The sequence below is a fragment of the Aythya ferina genome (genome assembly GCF_964211825.1).
Source record: "Aythya ferina genome assembly, chromosome: 8".
NCBI lineage: Eukaryota > Metazoa > Chordata > Aves > Anseriformes > Anatidae > Aythya > Aythya ferina.
The window spans coordinates 16,433,048-16,456,094 of record NC_140304.1 but is presented as its reverse complement, the minus strand read 5'-3'; the positions used below and the strand labels follow the sequence as shown (position 1 = coordinate 16,456,094).

The 23,047-nt window shown below is 40.6% G+C and overlaps 1 protein-coding gene across 4 annotated transcripts in view; it reads left to right on the top strand.

The window, feature by feature from the left end:
* The window catches only part of HMCN1 (hemicentin 1), a 213,607-nt gene that overhangs the window by 55,479 nt on the left and 135,081 nt on the right, over window positions 1–23,047 (top strand). For all 4 annotated transcript variants that reach the window (XM_084527348.1, XM_084527346.1, XM_084527347.1 and 1 more), the window contains exons 5-10: window positions 11,828–11,999; window positions 13,883–13,989; window positions 17,827–17,947; window positions 18,542–18,805; window positions 19,076–19,220; window positions 22,445–22,566. In XM_084527348.1, the coding sequence (XP_084383474.1) occupies window positions 11,828–11,999; window positions 13,883–13,989; window positions 17,827–17,947; window positions 18,542–18,805; window positions 19,076–19,220; window positions 22,445–22,566 (931 nt within the window). The remainder of the gene's footprint in view (window positions 1–11,827; window positions 12,000–13,882; window positions 13,990–17,826; window positions 17,948–18,541; window positions 18,806–19,075; window positions 19,221–22,444; window positions 22,567–23,047) is intronic.

The following is a 23,047-nucleotide window of genomic DNA, read 5'->3' as shown; positions in this document are numbered from 1 at the left end:
CCAGTGTTACAGCAGTATTGCAAACCTTGTTGGAATGACAGGGTTGGGAAATGCATCTCTCAGAACTGCCTGTTGAACTTTGGGGGGGAAAAAAGTTAACTTCACAAACAAATTATTGCCAGACTAAAGACAGCTGGGTCATTCTCTTGGCTTCCATTTTCACTTTTGAACTTGAAAAATTCTCAAAAACATTTGCTTAAAAACTGAGGTTAGGTTCTGCTCTGAATTTAAGCTACTCACAGTAGCTTCCAGTTCTGATGTATATTTGTGTTAAAAACAAAGGTGATTTTGCGCTTTTTTTTTTTTCTTTTTTTTCTGTAATGTCAGTTGTACAACAAAAATGCATCATCCCAGGGAAAAGTTACTTTAAGGGCAAATTCTACCATAAGAGAATTGAAATAGCTTCATGGCCATCAGCCAGCCTGCATACAATTCATAAAGTGGAATTTTAGCTAATGTTTACTGTAGTATCAGAGTACTTCCTAAGCATTGCTGTATCTTTTTCCATAACAGTTCTGAGAGATACAAAGGTATTCCTCTTCTTCTGGTAAAAGAGTACCAAAGGAATTAAGGTGGTGTGGCTAATGTAACAGCTTGGCAGTTACACAAAGTAACTACACAAACTAAAATTAAAGGAATGAAGACAGAACCCATGACAACTTAGTGAATATAAAATATAGAGAAGGAACTAGAGGGTCTAAAGATTATACTTTATGTATATTTGTATAAGGTAATACGCTTCCATGTGCCTAATATCAGACTACATTAGCATAATATGTGGTTGAGAGCCCATGCCTGATGCTTACTGTTTGTTGGATTTTCCTGAAACTCTCAAGCCAACACTACTTTCCTGTGTATTCACAATAGGTTGAAATGTGCATGGCTGCTCTTCAGAAACACTGTTCGTTTTGGTGACGCTACTGATTTTTGTTTCATAGACTTGGAAAGTGGAAGATACAAACTTTTTTTTTTTATGATTTCATTTTATTTATTTTAAATGCTACAAATGTCAGAAGCTATAAAAGTAGGAGGTACTACTTTTAAAATCCTGGCAGTGATTTGTGTATTCATGTCCTCATCTGACTGCCTAGCTGTTAGAGTGAAAGAAGAAAGACCAAACTCCCATTAATGGTAACCTGGGTAGAGTTCAATCCCTAAACCATTACCACCTTGGGAAAATCCATGCTGAGTGGTCCCTGGCACCTTCTACTTTGTGTGCCCAGAAAGATGATGAAGGGATTGAGTTAGAGTCGTAATACTAGTAGGCAAGCAGAACCAGAAGGTAAACGTTATTGTTCTGTCAGATACTCAATGGAAATCTAGTATCCTTGAAATTCATGTAACATATCTGAGATGAAACTATCTGAGATGAAACCAGTCTTTTTAATTTTGTATCCATTCCAGCTGGGTAAATTATCAAACTATAGCAGAATAGTTCTCAGGGTATCTGGAAAACTCTTACATAGTGGAAGACGGTTTTTGTTTAAAACAGAAAGCAAATTGGTAAAGATTTACAGTTTGAGCTAAATCTCTGTTCTGGACTTGGACTGGACCTTGGTAAACGTTCAAGTATTTTTACGTCCTCAAAATTTATTTTTATGCGTGAAACTATCTAGTTATAGTAGAGACTCCTTGGCTACTTGCTGAGGCGATCAGCTCTGGGGCAGATGTGGGGATTGGACAGGCAGGGCTAATTTTTCTGTCACTGAGCCCACTTGAGGGAGCCGCAAGGACCTGACAGCCCTCACTAGGGAGGTGAATGAGGTGAGAACGAGGCGTAGGCGGAGCCAGCAGCGCCCCCTCCCCGGCCATTCAAAAGCTGTCCCTCGGGAGCATGGGTGAACAGGGCGTGGTGCGTCAGAAGGGAATGGTGTGACAGTTCCCGCAGGCAGGGCAGAGCGTTCCCCCCCCCCCCGGCCCATACGAACACCTCCTCTAACGGCTACCGCTAGCTCAGCTGCAATGGTGTACACCAGGCACAGTGTGCTCTCTAGGAAGTCTGTTCACACCCAGACCAAAACTGCCCGCTCAAAACTGCAGCAGTTCATGTTTCCGGGTGCAGGAAGTGCCTGAGCCTGTTGCTACCACTTGCGGGGAGGAAAGGGACTGTGTGTGTGAGGTGCGAGCAGGTGGACGACCTGGTCCACCTGCACCATTGCAGCTGAGCTAGCGGTCTACCGCTAGCTCAGCTGCAATGGTCTCCACCAGGCACAGTGCGCTCTCCAGGAAGTCTGTACACACCCAGACCGACTGCCCACTCAAAACCGTGGCAGTCACCTGCGGGGGGCAGAGAGACTGTGTGTGAGGTGCAAGCAGGTGGACGACCTGGTCCGCCTCATGGCAGAACTCAAGGAGGAGGTCAAGAGGTTGAGGGATATCAGGGAGTGTGAGTGGGAGAAAGACTTGTGGAGCAAATCCCTGCGCAGCCTGAAGGACAGGTACTGGGGTGAGACACCCCAAATGGGGGTGAATCCCCTGCCCTGCTGCTGTCGGGCAGAGGGAGGGGACCTAGGAGTTGAGGAGGAATGGAAACAGGTCCCTGCAGCGCAGACACCGCAGGCGATGCCCCCCCTCCTACCGGCCCCACCTTCCCAGGTGCCCTTAAGCAACAGGTTTGAGGCCCTGCAGCTTGAGAGATCGGTAGTTGAGGAAGAGGTAGAAAGTCTACCCAGGAGGATGCCTAGGGCGAGGAAGTCAACTCCACGCCTCAGGACTGCCTCCACCAGGACAGAAAGAAGGGTGATTGTTGTGGGTAACTCCCTTCTCAGGGGAACAGAGGGACCTATTTGTCGGCCTGACCCTACCTATAGGGAAGTCTGCTGCCTCCCTGGGTCCAGGGTCAAGGACATTGCCAGAAAGCTTCCCAACCTGGTTCGCCCCTCTGACTATTATCCTCTTTTAATAGTCCAGGCTGACAGCGATGACATTGAAGAGAGAAGCCTAAAGACTATCAAACAGGACTTCAGGGGACTGGGACGGTTAGTGGATGGAGCGGGAGTACAGGTGGTGTTTTTGTCCATCCCTACGGTGGCAGGGAGGTGTACAGAGAGGACACGGAATGCCCACCTGATAAACACATGGCTTAGAGGCTGGTGCCAACACAGAATTATTATTTTTTTGACCATGGGGCGCTTTACTCGGCACCCGGCCTGATGACCACAGACAGGATCCTATCTCTAAGGGGAAAAAGGATCCTAGGCCAGGAGCTGGCGGGACTCATTGAGAGGGCTTTAAACTAGGTGAGAAGGGGGATGGGGCTGAAACAAGGCTTGTTAGAGCTGTGCCAGAGGGAACAATGGCAAGGCTGGGAGAGAAGGCAATGGCCCAACTGAAGTGCATCTACACTAATGCACGCAGCATGGGTAACAAACAGGAGGAGCTGGAAGCCATTGTGCGGCAGACAGGCTATGGCTTGGTTGCCATCACAGAAACATGGTGGGACCACTCTCATGACTGGAGTGCTGCAATGTCTGGCTATAGGCTCTTCAGAAGGGACAGGCAGCATGGAAGGCGTGGTGGTGTGGCTCTCTGTATCAGAGAGAGTTTTGATGTTGTGGAACTTGAGGCTGGGAATGATAAGATTGAGTCCCTATGGGTTAGGATCAGCGGGAAGGCCAACAAGGGAAGCTTCCTGGTGGGAGTCTGTTATAGACCGCCAAACCAGGATGAGGAGACTGATGAGGAGTTCTACAGGCAGCTGACAATAGTTGCGAAATCGTCAGTGCTTGTTCTTGTGGGGGACTTCAACTTCCCAGACATATCCTGGAAGCACAACACAGCCCAGAGAAGGCAGTCTAGGAGGTTTCTGGAGAGTGTGGAAGATAGCTTCCTGATGCAGCTGGTTATTGAGCCTACCAGGGGAGGTGCCCTGCTAGACCTTCTCTTCACAAACAGAGAAGGACTGGTGGAGGATGTGGTGGTTGGAAACTGTCTTGGGCAGAGTGAACATGAAATGGTAGATTTCTCCATTCTTGGAGAAGCCAGGAAGGGGACCAGTAAAACCGCTGTATTGGACTTCCGGAGGGACGACTTTGAACTGTTCACGACACTGGTTGGTAGAGTCCCTTGAGAGGTGGTTGTGAAGGGCAGAGGAGACCAGGAAGGCTGGGCGCTCTTCAAGAAGGAAATCTTAATGGCTCAGGAGCGGTCTGTCCCCACGTGCCCAAAGATGAGCTGGCGAGGAAGACTGGCCTGGCTGAACAGAGAGTTGTGGCTTGAGCTTAGGAGGAAAAAGAGGGTTTACAATCTTTGGAAAAGAGGGCAGGCCACTCGGGAGGACTATAAGGATGTTGTGAGGCAGTGCAGGGACAAAATTAGAAAGGCCAAAGCTCATCTGGAGCTCAATCTGGCAACTGCCCTCAAAGACAACAAAAAATGTTTTTTACAAATACATTAATGCAAAATGGAGGACTAAGGAGAATCTCCGGCCTTTACTGGATGCAGGGGAGAACTCAGTTACAAAAGATGAGGAAAAGGCGGAGGTGCTTAATGCCTTCTTTGCCTCAGTTTCTAGCAGCAAAACCAGTTGCTCTCTGGATACCTAGTACCCTGAACTGGTGGAAGGGGATGGGGAGCAGAATGTGACCCTCACTATCCATGAGGAAATGGCTGGCAACCTGCTACAGCACTTGGATGTACGCAAGTTGATGGGGCCAGATGGGATCAACCCGAGGATACCGAGAGAACTGGCAGAGGAGCTGGCCAAGCCGCTTACTTTCATTTATCAACAGTCCTGGCTATCGGGGGTTTGCTAGCCCCTTGTCGACTGGCGGCTAGCAAATGTGACACCCATCTACAAGAAGGGCTGGAGGGCAGACTCGGGAAACTGTAGGCCTGTCAGTTTGACCTCAGTGCCAGGGAAACTCATGGAGCAGATTATCTTGAGTGTCATCACGCAGCACTTGCAGGGCAAGCAGGCGATCAGGCCCAGCCAGCATGGGTTTATGAAAGGCAGGTCCTGCTTGACAAACCTGATCTCCTTCTATGACAAAGTGATGCGCTTGGTGGATGAGGGAAAGGCCGTGGTTGTGGTCTACCTTGACTTCAGTAAGGCTTTTGACACTGTTTCCCACAGCATTCTCCTCAAGAAACTGTCTGCTCTTGGCTTGGACTGGCATACGCTTCGTTGGGTTAAAAACTGTCTGGGTAGCCGGGCCCAAAGAGTCGTGGTGAATGGAGCCAAGTCCAGTTGGAGGCCAGTCACTAGTGGCGTCCCCCAGGGCTCGGTGCTGGGGCCGGTCCTCTTTAATATCTTCATCGATGATCTGGACGAGGGCATCGAGTGCACCCTCAGTAAGTTCGCAGATGACACCAAGTTAGGTGCGTGTGTCAATCTGCTCGAGGGTAGGAAGGCTCTGCAGGAGGATCTGGATAGGCTTGACTGATGAGCTGGGGCCAACTGTATGAAGTTCAACAAGGCCAAGTGCCGGGTCCTGCACCTGGGGCGCAATAACCCCAAGCAGAGCTACAGGCTGGGAGATGAGTGGTTGGAGAGCTGCCTGTCGGAGAAGGACCTGGGAGTATTGGTGGATAGTCAGCTGAATATGAGCCAGCAGTGTGCTCAGGTGGCCAAGAAGGCCAATGGCATCCTGGCTTGCATAAGAAGCAGTGTGGCCAGCAGGTCTAGATTGTCCCCCTGTATTCGGCTCTGGTGAGGCCGCACCTCGAGTACTGTGTTCAGTTTTGGGCCCCTCGCTACAAGAAGGACATCGAGGTGCTTGAGCGGGTCCAGAGAAGGGCAACAAAGCTGGTGAGGGGTCTGGAGAACAAGTCCTACGAGGAGCGGCTGAGGGAGCTGGGCTTGTTCAGCCTGGAGAAAAGGTGGCTCAGGGGCGACCTTATCGCTCTTTATAAGCACATTAAAGGAGGCTGTAGAAAGGTGGCAGTTGGTCTATTCTCCCATGTGCCTGGTGTCAGGATCAGAGGGAATGGGCTAAAGTTGCGCCGGGGTGTTTTAGGTTGGATATTGGCAAGAACTTCTTTACTGAAAGGGTTGTGAGGCATTGGAACAGGCTGCCCATGATAGTGGTTGAGTCACCATCCCTGGAGGTCTTTAAAAGATGTTTAGATGCTGAACTTAGCAATATGGTTTAGTGGAGGACTTTTTAGTGTTAGGTCAGAGTTTGGACTCGATGATCTTGAGGTCTCTTCCAACATAGACAATTCTGTGATTCCAAAAGTTAACATGTACTCATCCATCCAGTTGAAGATCCCCTTAATTTGAACTCAGCTGACTTAAATTGATCTAAAAATACAACTATTTTTATTTTTATTTTTATTTTTATTTTTATTTTTATTTTTATTTTTATTTTTATTTTTATTTTTATTTTTATTTTTATTTTTTTCTCTGAAGCTCTCATTTTAAATCTTTCTGAAAGCAAAGAGATATTAAAAATGTATTTTTGGGGTGGCTTTCAGTGTGTTTTACTGTTTAAAAAAATAAGTGTTTTATGATCACATTTATGTGCTAACTTAAACCTTGCAATGGATTAGGTGGACATTAGGTGGACATGGATTAATGAACATTCTTAATTGTAAAGTGAGAGTTGAAGAGGGGAGAAGGGTAGAGATGGAGAAAAAGTCATTTTCCATTCTCGTGGAAAGAGAACATAGCTAATTCTGTGTTGAGATTTTCTGAAAGATTTGGTCATATTCATTTTGGTCATCTGCTGTTAGATCAATGCTATTTTTATTGTGTGCTGGTGGCGGTATGTTCAAAATGTTCTGTGTCAGACATGTCGTCTCTCTCTCACTTCGTTAGATAAAGTTTATTACCAAACTTTTCCAGATGTACTGAGAAATGCCATAAACAATCACATTCAGCATACAACTGTGGAAATCAATCAAATCATTGTGATTTACAACTTCTGAAATGTGTTGTCTTGGAAATATGTATAAACTTATTTCTGTTTTTATGCAGACATCCAGGATCATATAGTAGTTCAATCATATGAACTTTGACAAAGCATTGCAGAAACTAGCCTGTGGACCTGCATTTTTGCATTACTAATGGACTCAGACAGATAGGCCCTTCAGATTAGACTTCTGATCTAGTTTGATTGTGTATGAATGAACTATTTACTGGGTCTTATCAAGGATGCTCAGCTCCCATTTCTGGTAAGATGCATCATTCAGTTTCCAAAATCAGCATGGCTTAATGCAGTGAGCACTATGCTGGATTGTCTTAACAGGAAAGCCCAAAACTAAAGAATCGGTTCCCTTCCACAGCCAAAAATAGTTGATACCTGGTCTTTGCAGAACATGCCCAAGAGGTGCTCTCTGACTGTTGTTTGAAGAAGAATGGCTCAGAAGAAGCTGAAACAGAACCATTTTAATGCTAGATATGTTTTTTATCCAAAGACCAGCAGCTTTTCTTAGAATAACCAGAGTAGCATCACAGTTACAAGTATACTAGCTTTTTCAGCAATGGACATGCGCAGAGCTGGGCTGATGGGTAGGTTCTTCTCTGTGTTATTTGAATTGGTGTTGGTATTTTGTGGCAGAACGTTGTCTGAATTGACTTGATGGTTAACTGAAATTGCTTTTTTGTCAGATAGCAAAAGGGGAGTAGAAGAGGATTGGATTCATTTCACTGTGTTTACTGAAAACACCTTTTCTAATTTGAAAGTGTTCTTTGTTCTTCTAATACTTTTATAGGCTACAAGGCCTCATATAATTTACCTTTGGAAAAAAATGTGAGCTTTTGAAATGATTTCCATGGCTCAGCACACCTCTCTGTCAAAAAGGATATCTGGGGCTCATAGAAATATTTGTTTTGATTAGGTTTTTGTTTTGAAATAAATGGTTGCATGCTGCTGATAAATTTCCCACTGGAGAACCTTCCCACTTGCCCCCCATAATTTTACAAGCTGTAACATAGTACTATAGTGGCTTGAAGCGAGCTGTGCTGTATAAAAGTGAGATCTTTTCTAAAGGTAATTAATAGGATGTAGTAGTCTAAGAGAAATAGTGGGAGGGGAAAAAAAACACAGGCTCTTTGTTTTAAATCTGGATGGATATGTCTTTCAGTAAATTCTTTTGTTGAAGCTCTTTGCTATGGAATTTTGGTGACTGCACTTTAAGGCGTCCCCCTCTTTGGGTTGTTTTAAATCCAGATCCTTCAAAAATCTGTTTTTCAGCATGACTGCAGCAATAGCTAAGTCAAAGGCCAGCAAAGTGCTTTGGGATCACTGGGATCATATGTGTTCTCCATTAGTAATTTTGTCTTTGTAATCCCAACAAACTTACATGTAAATCACTTATTCGGTGCAGAAATGGTTTAGACCAATCTTGGCCAGGTATCTTGTGTTGGTTTATAATGCGGAGAGATGGTTTGTCAAGCTTTAGTAGTGTTTCCTGATTGACCTAGGTAGAATTGTGTGTTCTTTCCATCTGCTTTTTAATACAGGTGGCTATGTCTGTAAAAGAAAAAAAAAGTTTCAATTAATACAACTAAAAATTAATTATGATTAATTAATAATACAAAAAAGTTGGTTGGTTGTGTTTTTTGGGAGATGGAGGTGGGGGCAAGGAGAGGAAGGGAAGGGAGAATTGCTGACAAAAGGCATTTCAGGGTTCGTCCCAGCGAGTAAGATTGTTGCAAAGCAGCCTGTTGGGAAAGCCTTGTAGTTATTGCTGTGCTGCACTAGGAAGAAATCAAATTCTAGTTTATTTTTATTGTGAAATAATGATTTTATTAGAAAACAGAACAAGTTGCAGAGAATCATCTCACAAGGTTAGTGAATGGGAGTGAGCTAAGTGCTGATGGTTCGGACCTTCCAATTCTTTACAAATGTGAGAACTAAGCGAAGGACCTGGTCTAAGTCAATGGGTGGGTTGCCATCTTAACCCTGTCACTTGCTGCAGTTCCTGCTCAGGCTAAGACCTATCAAGTTGGTGGTCAGGATTGGGGATTAGGCAGCGATCATGAGGAGGAGCGTAAAAAAATGCATTCTGGGGAACTAAAATTGTTACCTAACTTTGTTTAAATTAATACCTTGTGAATCAGACTTTCTTTTTTTTTTTTTTCTCTATCATATAAATGTTGCAGTCTTGTTTGAGAAATTTTTCAAGAATATAACATTAATCCTTCTGAGTTTTGAAAGAATTTTGTGTATAAATAACAGTGTGCCTTACTTATTGGTAAAACTTCTACAAGGATGCAGAAGTTTACCTTGTGACCTGATTTATTTTGCTTAATATGAAACACATTTAAGCTAGACTGGAAAATTCCTTTCTTCTGAAAATTCATGTAGGTTAATTAAATTTTACAATTTGTTTAAAAACTTTCCTGTGAAGGTAAGATCCTGGAATTAACTAGAATCCTTTCCATATACCTGCCACAAACAAGTGGCACAGTCATCTCAGTGTAACGTAAGTAGAGCAGATTGAAATCACTTTGGGAAGCATTTTTGGAGCCAAACATATAATTTTTAAAAGTAAAATGTAAGGTTAGCTGGATCTTTTTGAAGCCTTGTTGTTTCTGTTTCGGCATTCAACAGCTCATCTAAAGTAAACAGTTGCTGAATAGCTGATATCACTAGCTGTTACAGAAATGATTTTTCTCCCTTGGGTACTGTTACTTCAGAGGCTTTGAGTAGCATAGTTGATTTTACTCTGATTTTTGTATGTTCTTTTTAAAGTACACTTAAGTTCCTTGCTAACGCAGACCCTTGTGTGGAGTATACACAGCGCTGTTGTTACATGGCCAATGCTGTTTTGCTTCGCGTTGCACTGGGAGCATTCAGCATGTCTCAGGTGAGGCATCCCTGGTAGTATGGGGATAATAATTTATGAAAACATGCCTCCACCACTTCACATGTTTTTTGGATGATGACCTTTATTTAAAATTCTTTTACATATGCACAAAGATGCAAAGGTTCCTGGGCATTTGTAGTATAAACTGTATGAACAAATACACTGCTGAGAGCCCTCCATTGCTGGTACATGACACATCCAGGTTAGCTTATTGTTCGGTTCAAAATCTTGTGCAGTCACCGTTGTGCTGCAGGGCTGTTTCTCCCTTTCTTTTCCTCAGCACTGTGCAGCATTCTCCCTTCCAAAGGAGGCCTTCACAAAGGCGCCGCCATCTTGGCTGGCGGGCCTGCTGTGGAACCAGCTTTCCTCACAGAGAGGTTAGGTGATGATGTACATCTGTTTTGAATTTTTATTTGATAATTGTTGATTAAAAACAGTATAGTTAAAGATTAAAATTCTGTAAAGCACAAATTCAGTTTTAGTCACAGAACTTTATTTTCCACAGCATTGTTCTCCATTCTGTCCTGCATTCCATGTCTAACAGTACTTTGTATTAGGTGCTTTAGATTTAAAAATAAACAATCAAACAAAAAGCAACGAAGTCCATGGATGGTGATTAGTCAACTTGCCTGAATAAGGGAACTTTCCTTCTTGCTTCAGGTAATTAGTAGGGTATGACCAGAATTTGTATTTGCATTTGTATTGCTAATGTCTATTTGAAAATATAATGCTACGGTGTAAGTGTGGATGCTCTGTAGAGATTTTTCTTTAATCCTTTTCAACACCATGTTGATCTTGCCTTCACTAATATCTTCTGTGAAAATTGTGTGGTATTTGGGGATTGAGTGCACCCTCAGTAGGTTTGCAATAATGTTTGTTATTTTTACAGGTTATCTGTTTTGTCATATTATGTGTGTGTGTTCTTGATGTGAGCAGTTGAAGTAGAAACAGAAGTGTGCCTTCGCTTGGTGTTGGTGCTTTTTCCTATGTATTCCAAGTGCAGAGGTGATATAATGTCAGTTCTTTTTGGATTCCTGTGCTATTGCGTCCTGCTGATATGAGTGCAAATCCTGTTTACACTGTCTGTAGAATATCTTCATTGCAATTAATATATTATCACTGTATTAGGCAAGTCCTTTATCAGTCTTTTTGCTGAGTGTGATGTGGTAGCTGTGTGATGTCCAATGATTTAAAAAACAAAACAACCTAGGTGAAAGTTGGGGGTATTACAACAAATTAACATGGAATCTCTACAAGACAGTAGGGACAGTACTTCAACATAAAACAATAACAAATATTATTGACAGTACAAATATTATTATATTGACAAATTATTATTAATAATATTGACAAATATTATTGACAGTTCTGGATGAGAAGCTGGACCTGAGCTGGCAGTGAGCCCTTGCAGCTCAGAAGGCCAACTATGTCCTGGGCTGCATTAAAAAGAGGTGGCCAGCAGGGAGAGGGAGGTGATTGTCCCCCTCTACTCTGTGCTTGTGAGACCCCACCTGGAATACTGCGTGCAGGCCTGCCTGGAGCCCCAGCACAAGAAGGATTTGGAGCTCTTGGAACAGGTCCAGAGGAGGGCCACTAAGATGATCAAAGACTGGAGCACCTCTCCTCTGAAGAAAGGTTGAAGGAACTGGGCTTGTTTAGCTTGGAGAAGAGAAGTCTCTGGGGAGACCTCATTGCAGCCTTCCACAACTTGAAGGGAGTGTATGAACAGGAGGGTGAATGCCTGTTTACATGTGTTGGTAGTGATAGGACAAGGGGGAATGGTTTTAAACTAAGACAGGGGAGATTTAGGTTAGATATTAGGAGAAAATTTTTCTTTCAGAGGGTGGTAAGGCAGTGGAACAGGTTGCCTAGAGAGGTTGTGGGTGCCCCCTTCCTGGAGGCATTCAAGGCCAGGCTGGATGCAGCTCTGGGCAGCCTGCTCTAGTGGTTGGCAACCCTGCACAGAGCAGGGGGGTTGAAACTAGCTGATCTGTAAGGTCCTTTTCAACCCAGGCTATTCTATGATTCTGTGATACTTCAACAGAATAATGACGGTTACTTTCTTTCATAGGTGTTGAAATGGGTCGAAGAAGCAGTTCAAGCCTCCAAAGTGCATCTCTTGTCTACAGACCATTTGACCATGGCTGTAAATACTTGGCAGATCCCTTTTGATCCAAGTCTAAAAGAGGTTACAGTGTCCTTGAGTGGTCCTTCACCAGCAATTGAGATTCGTGATTCATTAGGTGAAGTAGTTTGTGGTTTTTTTTTTTATGATACCATTAAAGTGAATGAAAAAGACAAATAATCCCTACTGCCTTCAAACAGGGAAGACCATATTTATGTGATCCATGAATGTGTTTCCAATTTTGAAAGGCAGTACCAAGATTTCAGGATATATATATATATATATATATATATATCCTGAAATATATATATATATATATATAATATTTATATATATATAAATATAAATATATATTTAAATATATATTATATATATATTTATTTATATATATATTATATATATATATATCCTGAAATTATATATATATATAATTATTTTTTATTATTATTATGTATTTTTTTTTAATACAGAATCACTTGGAACCCGGAAATCCTCCCTATTCTGACTACTTCTTACCTCCTTCTGCTTTCTTGGTATTTGTCCTTGCATTCCAAATTTCTGGCTACTTCTTTTGCTTTTCATATCCTATATTTGTATACTCATTGAACCATTGTTAATGGATCGCATATGATGGTTGTTTTTATGCAGTGAGTGCTAAAGCAAGCTCCACATTCATTGAACTAAGAGAGCATTCAGAATCAAATCCTCTCTCATGCTGCATCTGTAGCTGAACAGTGTGTGGTGGGGAAGGAGAATCATGTATTTGGGTGCTAATTTGTAGTTGAAAGTATTTTCAACAAATCTACTGTTTATTGTTATTGTTTGTTGTTATGTTGATGCCTTAGGAACCTGGAGCCAGCCCCCCAGAAATAAATTTAAATCATACTTTGTATTCCTTGAATGATTTTTGGCTGAGGATATAGCATAAGTTATAGTATCTTGAAAATATTCTATGCACGGGATTATTTCCCAGCAATACAATCTGGGTGTCCTCCACTAAGGCATTCTTCTTTCTTTACAAGAAAGATTTACTCAGTGTCCCTTCAAATCACAATAACACACAATCCTGGGTGCAACTCTGAGGCTCAGCTGAAGCTTTGACCCCATCTGTCTGCTTTCCTTTCTCGTAGGTTAGCTCCATGCATCTAAATCTATGTAGTTTAACTGAATGTAGTGGAGGCTTGTCTTAAAGCTTTTAAAAATTGACACTGGAACATCCCATCCATAACTTAAGCTTCAGTGCTCTGAAACATCCAGACCTGTTTTGATTGATGATCGTACTCCTCAGTCAGCCTTGGGGGAGAAAAATTCCTCTACAGGGAACCTGTTCCGACATAGAACCATCCGTATATTTGCATGGAAAGGTGTACACATTAAGTGTGGTATGGTCCGTTATGAAAACTTAACTTCTGTCAAGGTCTGTGATGTCTAACAGGCTAAATCTTCTGTGAGGACCTTATAAGCATTCCTGCTGTTGTTAGTCACAGGCTAATTCTTGTCTACCAAGAGTACCTTGCTTATCAATATTTTTACTTGTGGATTTTATCCATTGTGGGATTTATCCAGCTTGGAACAGGTCTGCAGGATGGACCAGTGAGAGGGCTGGCAGCTGCCATATGGGTTAGGGTAAGTGTCTTCTAGGATCCCCTTTGAAGGAGATTGCTTCTGTGCTGCCTTCTTTCACTGAGAGCTGAGTACTGTCTGTGAATAGAACTTGCTTTACTTACAGCTGTAAGGAAACCCAGCAACTGTAATGCTGAAGGCTGTATTAAGGCTCCCACGTGAATGAAAAGAGTGAAAATAAAGGAGCATTTTTAGTGTTCTATTCCCTGCAAGAACTTACAGGGGGTTTTGAGTGTTGCAAATGTCATCGACTCAACTGAATAGTAAATCAAATATCAACTGTACATCAGACATGAAGAAAAATATTACATTTACTCTTTTTTTAGGCAGTACTGTATTTACTCTCTGTTTGATTCTTTTTGTTTGTTTGTTTTTTAGGTAAGCAGATCAGTAAAGGATCAGGACTGAATGAACTGCTAAATATCCACAACTCTGCAAAGGTAGTAAACGTCAAAGACCCAGAGCCTGGAACATGGACAATTAAGGTATAGTTACTGTAGAAATTGTGTATGACTTATCCCAGAGTTTACAAGAGAGTTGTGTAATGATTTACTATATATTCTTATCATAGATACCCACAGATGAGATTGTGTTACACTAAATGTCCTTTTTGAACTATATGTGATATATTTTGAAGGCAGTAGCATGAAATTCTTAATGAGATGTTAACATACTAAAAGTTACTGGTTTAGGTCAAATTCTTTGGATGGAAAAAAGATGAAGTGAATACTGAATTTTTTGATGTCTAGTGAGCAGAGACTGTAGAGATCAGGGGCACTGAGAGGCTTTGCTGTGCACAAAGTCTAGAGGGCTGTAAGGGGGAGATGATATGTACTTTGTAGGCCAAAGATTTTTGCTATTGGGTTCACAAAGTCAGCAAATCTACATTTAATTCAAACTCATTCTCAGTAAATTATTTGAGTCCTACGTAATTGTAAATCAGTTTGTTCATGTGCGTGGTATCTTAGCACATTCAGTTACAGAATGAATCCCAAAAGATGTGGAAACATTAAGAAGGTAAGATCAACATGACTAGCAGTAATATTCAAGTGCTGAGTTGTATAGAGAACTCATTGGATGTTTGTATGCTGCCAGGACTGGAAATGCTGAAAAAAATGGTACGGAGACACCCTGGTGATCTGCAAAAAAAAAAAAAAATGGTTTGGGTCCTGCTGGACTTTGTAACATCAGGTATACTGAGTACTGAGCAAACTTCTGCAGTCGGAGCCTTAGGTCTCACAGCTCAGCTCTATAGCTTGTAGTCTTTTAGGAGAAACATGCAATTTAATAAACATTCCATGCCCTACAGAGAAGCAGAGTGCAGAGAGCTCTGGGGTCTCTTCCTGGCCCTGATTGGCCATTGAGGCTCTGAGGCTTCTTTGGGAGCTGAGCCAAGTCATACAATCTCAGAATTGTCAAGGTTGGAAGAGACCTCCAACTTGTGTGTGCCTGCATGGTGCCACCCAAATTTCTGGGTTCTAGAAGCTGCTGAGAGAAGAGCATGCCACATTTAAATGCTCACTGTGTAACATCGAGACAAGCTGGTCACGCTGCTGAATTACCTACCATCAGATAGCCCTCAACAGAACAGTCTGAGTAATTTAATAGAAGAGGGAGCATCAATTTATTTTTGCTAAATCCCTCCCACAAAGTCCTGTCTGCTGACTCAAAAGATTCTTTAAAGTAGGTTGGGAAGGTGTTTCCAGTTGAAAAGGTAAGGGGGTGATGCAGGTGAGTCTGGGGGGGAGAGGCAGAAGTGGGAAGTCACCAGCCTTCCTTGAAGTCTGTTGTTAAGCAGTAGGATGCGACTCTTCTAGCTGAACCATGCCACAAAATCTACCCTCCTGGTTAGGGTTAAATGATCATCTTTGTGATTGAGAAAGGAAGAGAAAAAGCAGTGAGGAATCAGCAGAAAAAACTTGTGATCAAGTCAACTTTGTAGCCAAATGCAGCTGGTTCAAAGGAGTGTAATGACAAATGAGTCCAGAAAATTTCTGCTTAATGAGTGCATTCCTTAAAGCCTAATTCAGCTGCATATCTCCATCATTGTAAATATAAATACATAAATATAACTATGCAATTAAAAATTATTTAGCCATTGTAGCTTGATTTTTTTCAGTTGTGTGAAACAAATATAAAAATGAGTGCTTTTTGTTACTTTAAAAAACAAACAAACAAACAAAACTGTGCACTTTTCAAACATGTTTATGGATGCATTTGGGGCAGTTTTTATTTTCTATTGTTTACCAGACAAGAAGGCATTTTTTCCTGACTCATTTGAAAAATATGTGTTTGTTTTTTGTATTGTGCTGGAACTGTTCATATATCTGTTTATTCTTATTTCAGTCATCCAGCCTGGGAGGAGAAACACTAATGTACAATTCCAGCGATCCTTGATAAACTACATATTACTGAAAATAGAAAATTACTAATTGGAAAGCAGTGCTTTGGGATGAAGTTTATTCTTAGGTGTTTGCATAGCACTGCCAGCTTCTAGTTACGAAAGTGCTAGATGCATTTATTGTTAATAAATGGTAATATTTGATATGGTTATTGTTGCCTTAAAACTTCACAAGTATCCAAAAGTCTGAATAATTCCTAAAGAGAAATAATTTCCCAATGGATTATTTTTCCTTGGGTTGTTTACGCTGGCTTTTTTCATTTGCCTTAAGATTTTAAGAGTGCAAGGAAAAGCCTTCTGAAATGTTTAATTGCAATGTATATTCCTAATACAGATGCATAAGGCTATAAAAAATAATTTTGTCACTGTATCTAACAAAATTTTAACTGCTAATTAATGCTTGCTAACATGAGTTTCACACACTTCACTTAAATATTTCTTTGTATTGTTAACAGCTGGTTTGTATAGAAGAAGGCCTTAAAGATAGTTTTTTTTCTGAGGTGAAAGGCCAACCAAATAGAAGCAAATAGGTTGTTTTAATCACATAAACAGCAATTTGTCATAGCATCTGAACAGCTCTCCCCTGGCAGTTAGTTATAAGAAACAACTGCCTAATTTAATAGTAACGTGTGGCTGTGTTGGAGATGCTTGCTAACTGAAGGAATTATGTATTTTTAGGTTAGATCAGGTAATACTCTATCTAGATAAATCTTAATGGAAGGATGTCACTTTGATATTGATTTTCTTTACGTTGTGTGTCTCATAGGTTGCATTGTCTCAGAAGAAAAAATCAGAGTAGGTTCTACTAAATTCAGATGAGATATTGGCATTGTAGACATCACACTTCACAGCCTTTCACGTCTTTTCCTACTGTTCTGGTTGAAATTATCCGTGGGTTTGTCAGTGTTAGGTGTCTGTAGAGTCTAACAAGTGTGCTCAGTGCAGTACAGCGGTTTTCCCTAATACCTGAGTGGCGTGGAAGTAGGGGAGGACAAAAGCCCCTGGGCTTCTGGGCACTCTGGGCAGGCAGTAGGCAGCCTTTTCCTTCTCAGCATGCAGTGATAGAAGGTAGCTCAAAGAAGGCGAATCAAAAATTGCAGAATTGAGGACTTGCATGGAAGTCGCTGTACCCCCAGACAACATCAAACAAAGGCTTTTCACAGAGTGGTCGGCACTGTGCAAGAGTGGCTGGCTGGGAGTGCTTTGTGCTCTGGGGTTTTGCTGATAGAACTGGAATGAGCTTAAGGCAGGGTAGGGACAGGCAGGATGAGGAGCAAGAAGTACTTCTGCAACCTCTGCTTTCCAACGGAGATCTTGACCAGGAAGGAGAGGAACTTTAATGTGCAGTATTGAATGAGGCTGGTCTGTACATGCAGCTTACCTCAGGATATGCAAAGCCTGCAATGTTTGCATATGCCTCACAGATAAGATTGATTATGTGTATGTTTAAAAAAAAATGATCTTATTATTAAATAGAAAAGGTGCTATAAATTTTTGTAGCACTGGACATAAATTGTTATTTCTGTACATAAGCGAAAAATTTACACTGACTTTTCCTTTTGACTTAGGTTTAATTTCCTGTTTTGTAATATACTTTCCAAGTAGCCAAAATGTTAACTTCCAGACATGTTTTCCAATTACCATCACTGACATGATACAAGTAATTGTTGGACTTGTGTACCTCAGAGACAAATCAATTGGCTCTTTTTGCAGACACTGCAGCTGTCAGGTGCCTTATCTAAAAGTGAAGCATTATTATGGCCTTCTTATGTATAACTTTTGATGTAGGCCTCCATTCTGTCTTGTTTTTAATGAAAGCTGAATTCTATCTACTGAACTTGGTGGATGGTTCAGAAACTTCTGAACTGCTCATGGTTCTGAACTGCTCATGGTGCCTGTGATTTTCAACTTGCTTTTTCAGACATCGAGCAGTGGAAGGCACTCTGTTCGGATCACAGGTCTCAGCACTATTGATTTTCGAGCTGGGTTTTCTAAGAAGCCAACATTAGACTTTAAGAAAACATCCAGCAGGCCAGTGCAAGGTTTGTTTCCATTTTATTCTATGCTAAGCAGTAACCTCTTTTGAGAGTATGTTGAGACCGCCAGAATCAAGTAGAACTCTAGGATGATCTCTGTGGCAAACTGTGATAATTTTGAGGCCACTGCCTTCTTGTTCTTAGGGCTTTGAATGTGTGAGAACAGCCAACGTTATTCTCTCATCATATTGCCATGTATTTTTGTGTTAGCTCTGTGGTTTTTATTTTTAATGTCCCATAAATCCTGGCATTTTTGCTATGAAATGCCTCAAAATTGCAACTCTGTTTCTGTTAACTTTTGGACACTAAGAAAAAGCTTTTCTCTTTGTGGCATGGTGGGGAGTTAATAAAGTGGCTGCTATTTCAGAAACACCTGTTGGAAGTCAGTAATTTCAGCCCTAATCAGTGCTGTGTCTCTTGACAGCTAATATGCAGAGCATAATTTAGAACAGTTTAGTTTCCTGTTACTTGGTAAGTAAAGGTTGAAACTGAATGGTGCATTTATGGGATGGTGGGCCAAACATATGGCATTTAATCTTTTTTTTTTTTTTTTTTAATTAAACAACACACACTTGAAATAGCGTGTTTCTATTTTTCTAGGGATTCCTACCTTCGTGCTGCTAAATACCACAGGAATCCTTCTTCCAGCTAGAGTAGACCGACTGGAACTTCTGAGTATTACAGGGGAACTTCTTAAGACCTTGCCTGTGAAATACTATCCTGACAGAAAGCCCTATGGACTATGGAATATTTCTGACTTTATTCCACCAGATGAAGCTTTTTTTGTTAAAATAATTGGCTATGACAAGGATGATTATCTTTTTCAGAGAGTTTCAAGCGTTTCATTTTCTAGTATTACTCCTGGTAAGAGATGTGAACTTCAGTGTAATGTAAATTTGTCATATCTGATTTAGTTAAAATTGATATCTCATCTTTTTTTTTCCTGTTTTATAGAAGTACTTTCTGTGTTTTCCATTTTATTCCAAAGTCATTTTTCAGAGTTTTGAAGAACAAGTTAATTGTTATGCTTAACATATAATAAAAACAGAAAGTGATTTTCCTTTTAATAATAGGAAAAGACGAGGTATGTTAGTAGCTGTTAATAATCTGTTGGGAAATGTTTCCTTTCTTCAGATGCTCCAAAAGTTACAATGCCCAGCAAGACTCCAGGGTATTACTTACAGCCAGGGTCTGTTCCTTGCCATGTAGAAAGTCTTATACCTTTTACTCAGCGTTTTACTAAAAATGGAGTAAAACTAGGAGAGGATCAGTTCTTCAAGTAAGTAGTGACTTTTTTTTTCCCAATCCTATTTGTATCCTATGATTTCTATTTACTGTTATACTTTATATCCTATTACTTATGTTCTTTTATTTTTGGTGAAAATTGTTAGGGAAGCTGTATTCTATGGAGAGATTTATAGTAAATATGCATGTTTAACGAGGGAGTACACCATCTGTATAGATGGAGAGATATTGTTTTGGTCAAAAATCCCCTCAAAAGTGTGCTCTTAAATTACCATAAGCTGTGTTTAGAAGGCAAATGCTTTTTAATATATATATTTAAAAGTTCTGTAAAGTAGATCAGTAACTACCTTGCTCCCAAGACACTTCTGCAATTATATATAGATGACTATGTAGTATAAAGGAATTTACTTTTTATTTCAGTTTGTCTTTCATGGATCCCTTTGACATGTGATCTATGACCTATCCTAGAAAATTATCCTCTTTAGAAAATCCCCCAAAAGAGGAAACCTTACACTGAATCTATCACAAATCTCTTCAGATTACTGTATGGAAAATGGACTACTCTTTCGCTGTAGAATGCAGTAGGAATAAAAAATAAATAAAATCAAGTGAATAGACTCAAAGTCTTTCTTATGATTCTGCTAGTTGAAAACAAAAGGAAATGTATACTAGAAAAAAACATCAGCAGCCTCCATTAGCCTCTTGTAAAGCCTGAAGCATTTCAGGAGAAAACTGAAGACAAAGTTCTAACATTCAATAACAAGTACGTGATGACTAAATAGATAAACTCTGAAACTTCCTTTTATGCTGTTGGCAGTGTAAAATGCTGCAGCTCTTCTGTTTTTGTTTTGTTTAATGATGTACCATTTACGTTTACTCAACTCTGGTACATACTTTGGTAGCTCTGTAATTTTTTCCATTCTTTAGTTATCAAACCACCCACATCTTCTCCCTGCTTTTCACATATCCAGCACCTTCATGATCAGGACTCATTTTTCTTTCTCTTATCACAGAACAGAGGAATGAATAGATCACTTGAGTTAATTTAACAAAATATTTCTCAAGCCAAATGTTATTGATCGCAGGTAAACAGGATATAATTTGTCTTGTCTGCATTTTATTAGTGAGGTTCTGTATGGGGTTTGTCCAGTTTACTAGTTGGACTCAGAACTGAGTTGTATTATCACTCTGCACTGGATGAATTTGATTTTTTTGTTTTGGTGACAAGGTGTCATTTGGGGTGACCAAGTGCTGAAGTTCAATATGATGTGAATTATCACTGTGCTCCCTGCCAATGGCTTTTACAGTAACCAAAAACCAGGATATGATTTGGTCTTCAGACTCTGCAGCTTGGCTAGGTTGTATTTTCTGAAAGATAAGCAGCTTGACCAGCTAATTACATATACTGTGTATGTGGAGAAAATAAAATGGTTTGGGTATATAAATAACTTGCTGCTGTGAAAGGTGCTGACTTATCGCTGTAAGACATACTGCAAGGAGTTGTGCATAGTTACCGCTGAATTGTGCAGCAGAAACATTGAGGTGTATGTTACTCATCGCTGCTGTTGTATTTCTATACGTATTTATTAACAGACCCCCTGTCCAGTGTTCAGCTTCTCCACTCTGGACTCCTTGTATGCTTCCATTCTCAGGGTTTCCGTGTTCTACATCTGGTATATAGCAAAAGTTGGGAATAAAGAAGGATGGGATTGCATAACTTCACTTTTAATATACTTTCCTTGAAGAAGTTTCTCACTTTTCACTTGGAAGAAGTAGTGTTTTAATCCTTAGCGTTTGTGGTTGCTGCCATTTCCATTTGCCAGCATAGCACTGTTAAATGTCATAGATTTGACATATGATATACTAGGTTATCTAGAATCAATATAAAGGAAGAAGAATAACCAGGAAGCCATTTAAGGTCACCACTGATTTCCTTAGGTTTTCCAAGTCACTTTCTCTTTTTTTCTGCATCTGCTAAGGGATGATAAATCACCATATTCTGACAAGCAAAATGGAGACCAAGGGGTCACTAATTCAGTGTTTTCCCATAACATGGAAATTACTTGACAAGCCATGGTGGATATATTTGTGTTCCTTGGTTTTGTTTGTAAACCATAGCAACTGGCCCCAGGGAGCGCTGGGGCACTGCGCAAACCCCTGCTTTGCTCCGTTATGTCATTGTCCATGTGCTTGTTGCACGATTTGTTACAAAACAAAAAAATGTGGTTTTGAATTTTAAGGAGCTGTAAGAGTGTCTGCTTTTAAGCATGTGACCCCCACCAGTCAATGCAGTCATGTATTTATTTCCTTCTCCACTTTAATGTTATATGTGACAGATGCATGATATTAATTACCTATCAGCTTTACCTTGCACGACTTGTAGGAAAAAACTGCACATATTTCTCTGAATTCATGTTCTGTCACTTTGCTCATATCTCTTCTGTATTTTGCTCTATGTTTTTAGTCCTGGATCTATCAATTCACTCTTTATAGTTGTTGCACTGTTTATTTTTGTGTGGGTAGGCAATCAATGTGCAGATTATTGAGTTAATGTAGTTGGTGCTTGTCATAACTTCTGCTCTCCTGGCTGTACCTCTGAAGTTGACATATTCATATGGATACTTCATTGCTGGATTTTAAATATTTAGAGTGGAGGTAGTCCCTGCAGGTGGAAAAGCAGGAAGAGCTGCCTGGATGTATTCACTTTGAAACAGATAGTAGGGTAGGTGCTACCCTCCCCACCCCATGAGCCTAAGAGTGGGTTTACAAATAGAAAGATTTGATGAGAAGCTCTTCACTGGGAAGATGAACCCTCATTAACTTTTCTAGTAAGAGCTGTGGGTTCAGTACTGCGACTGGCTCCATGTAGAAACTGGTGGGTGTTAAGGAGAGAGAAGAACTACTGCTTCTCGAGTAGTAAATGCAACAATGAGGTACAATCAGCTGAGTGAATGACTGCAAATGCTGTGGTCTTAGTTACTGTATGGCACATGTTCATGTATGTTAGTCATCTTTGTAGAAGTTTAACTGAAACATTCTGCAAAAGCTTGCATTTTTTAATACTGACTTAATAATGACTGACAATGTATTTATCTGTTCTTTAACTAAAGTTAATAGATTCTCTGCTGAATCAAACTGGATTTATCTGTTTTTTCCTGCAACCTAACCTATTGTGAAAATCTTTGCCTGCAGTCAGGAAACTAAATCTCTCTTTATTCCTTCAGAAATTTATTGAAACATGCCTTTTCATTTCTTCAGAGAATCATCTAGCATGAGCTGGGAAATAGACCAAGTCTCCTTGTCTGATGAAGGCTTCTATGAATGTATTGCAACTAGCAGTGCAGGGACTGGACGTGCACAGACATTTCTGGATGTATCAGGTGGGTACTAATTCATCCTTCCATGCTGAAATATGGTAACATGTTGTACTGGGATGTTTAACAGAAAGAAATGACACTTAGTACCAATAAAAAGTATTTCCAGTTCTAAGTATATGTTTAATTAATATGTTTTTTCTCACTGATGTACACAAATGCTTTGATGTTTACTCAGGAAACCCGTTTTGAATACTAGCATGGGATTTGTTTTATTTAGTTCCTGCAAGCAGTTGGATTTACAGAATAGATGTGGCCCACAGAAGCAGAAATTGAAATCTGAGATGTCAGTCATTGCCAGATGCCATGTAGAAGTGTAAATCAGTGCCCTTGAATAAGGAAAACACTGGAGCTGAGTCAAAGTGGCAGTGATGATAGCAGAGCTTAGCACAGCAGTTTGAATTCAACCTCAGGTTTTCATGTAACTGCTTGAAATCAAGGTTGTCTTCTATCTCCCACATTAGCTAATTCAGAATGGTTAACCTGA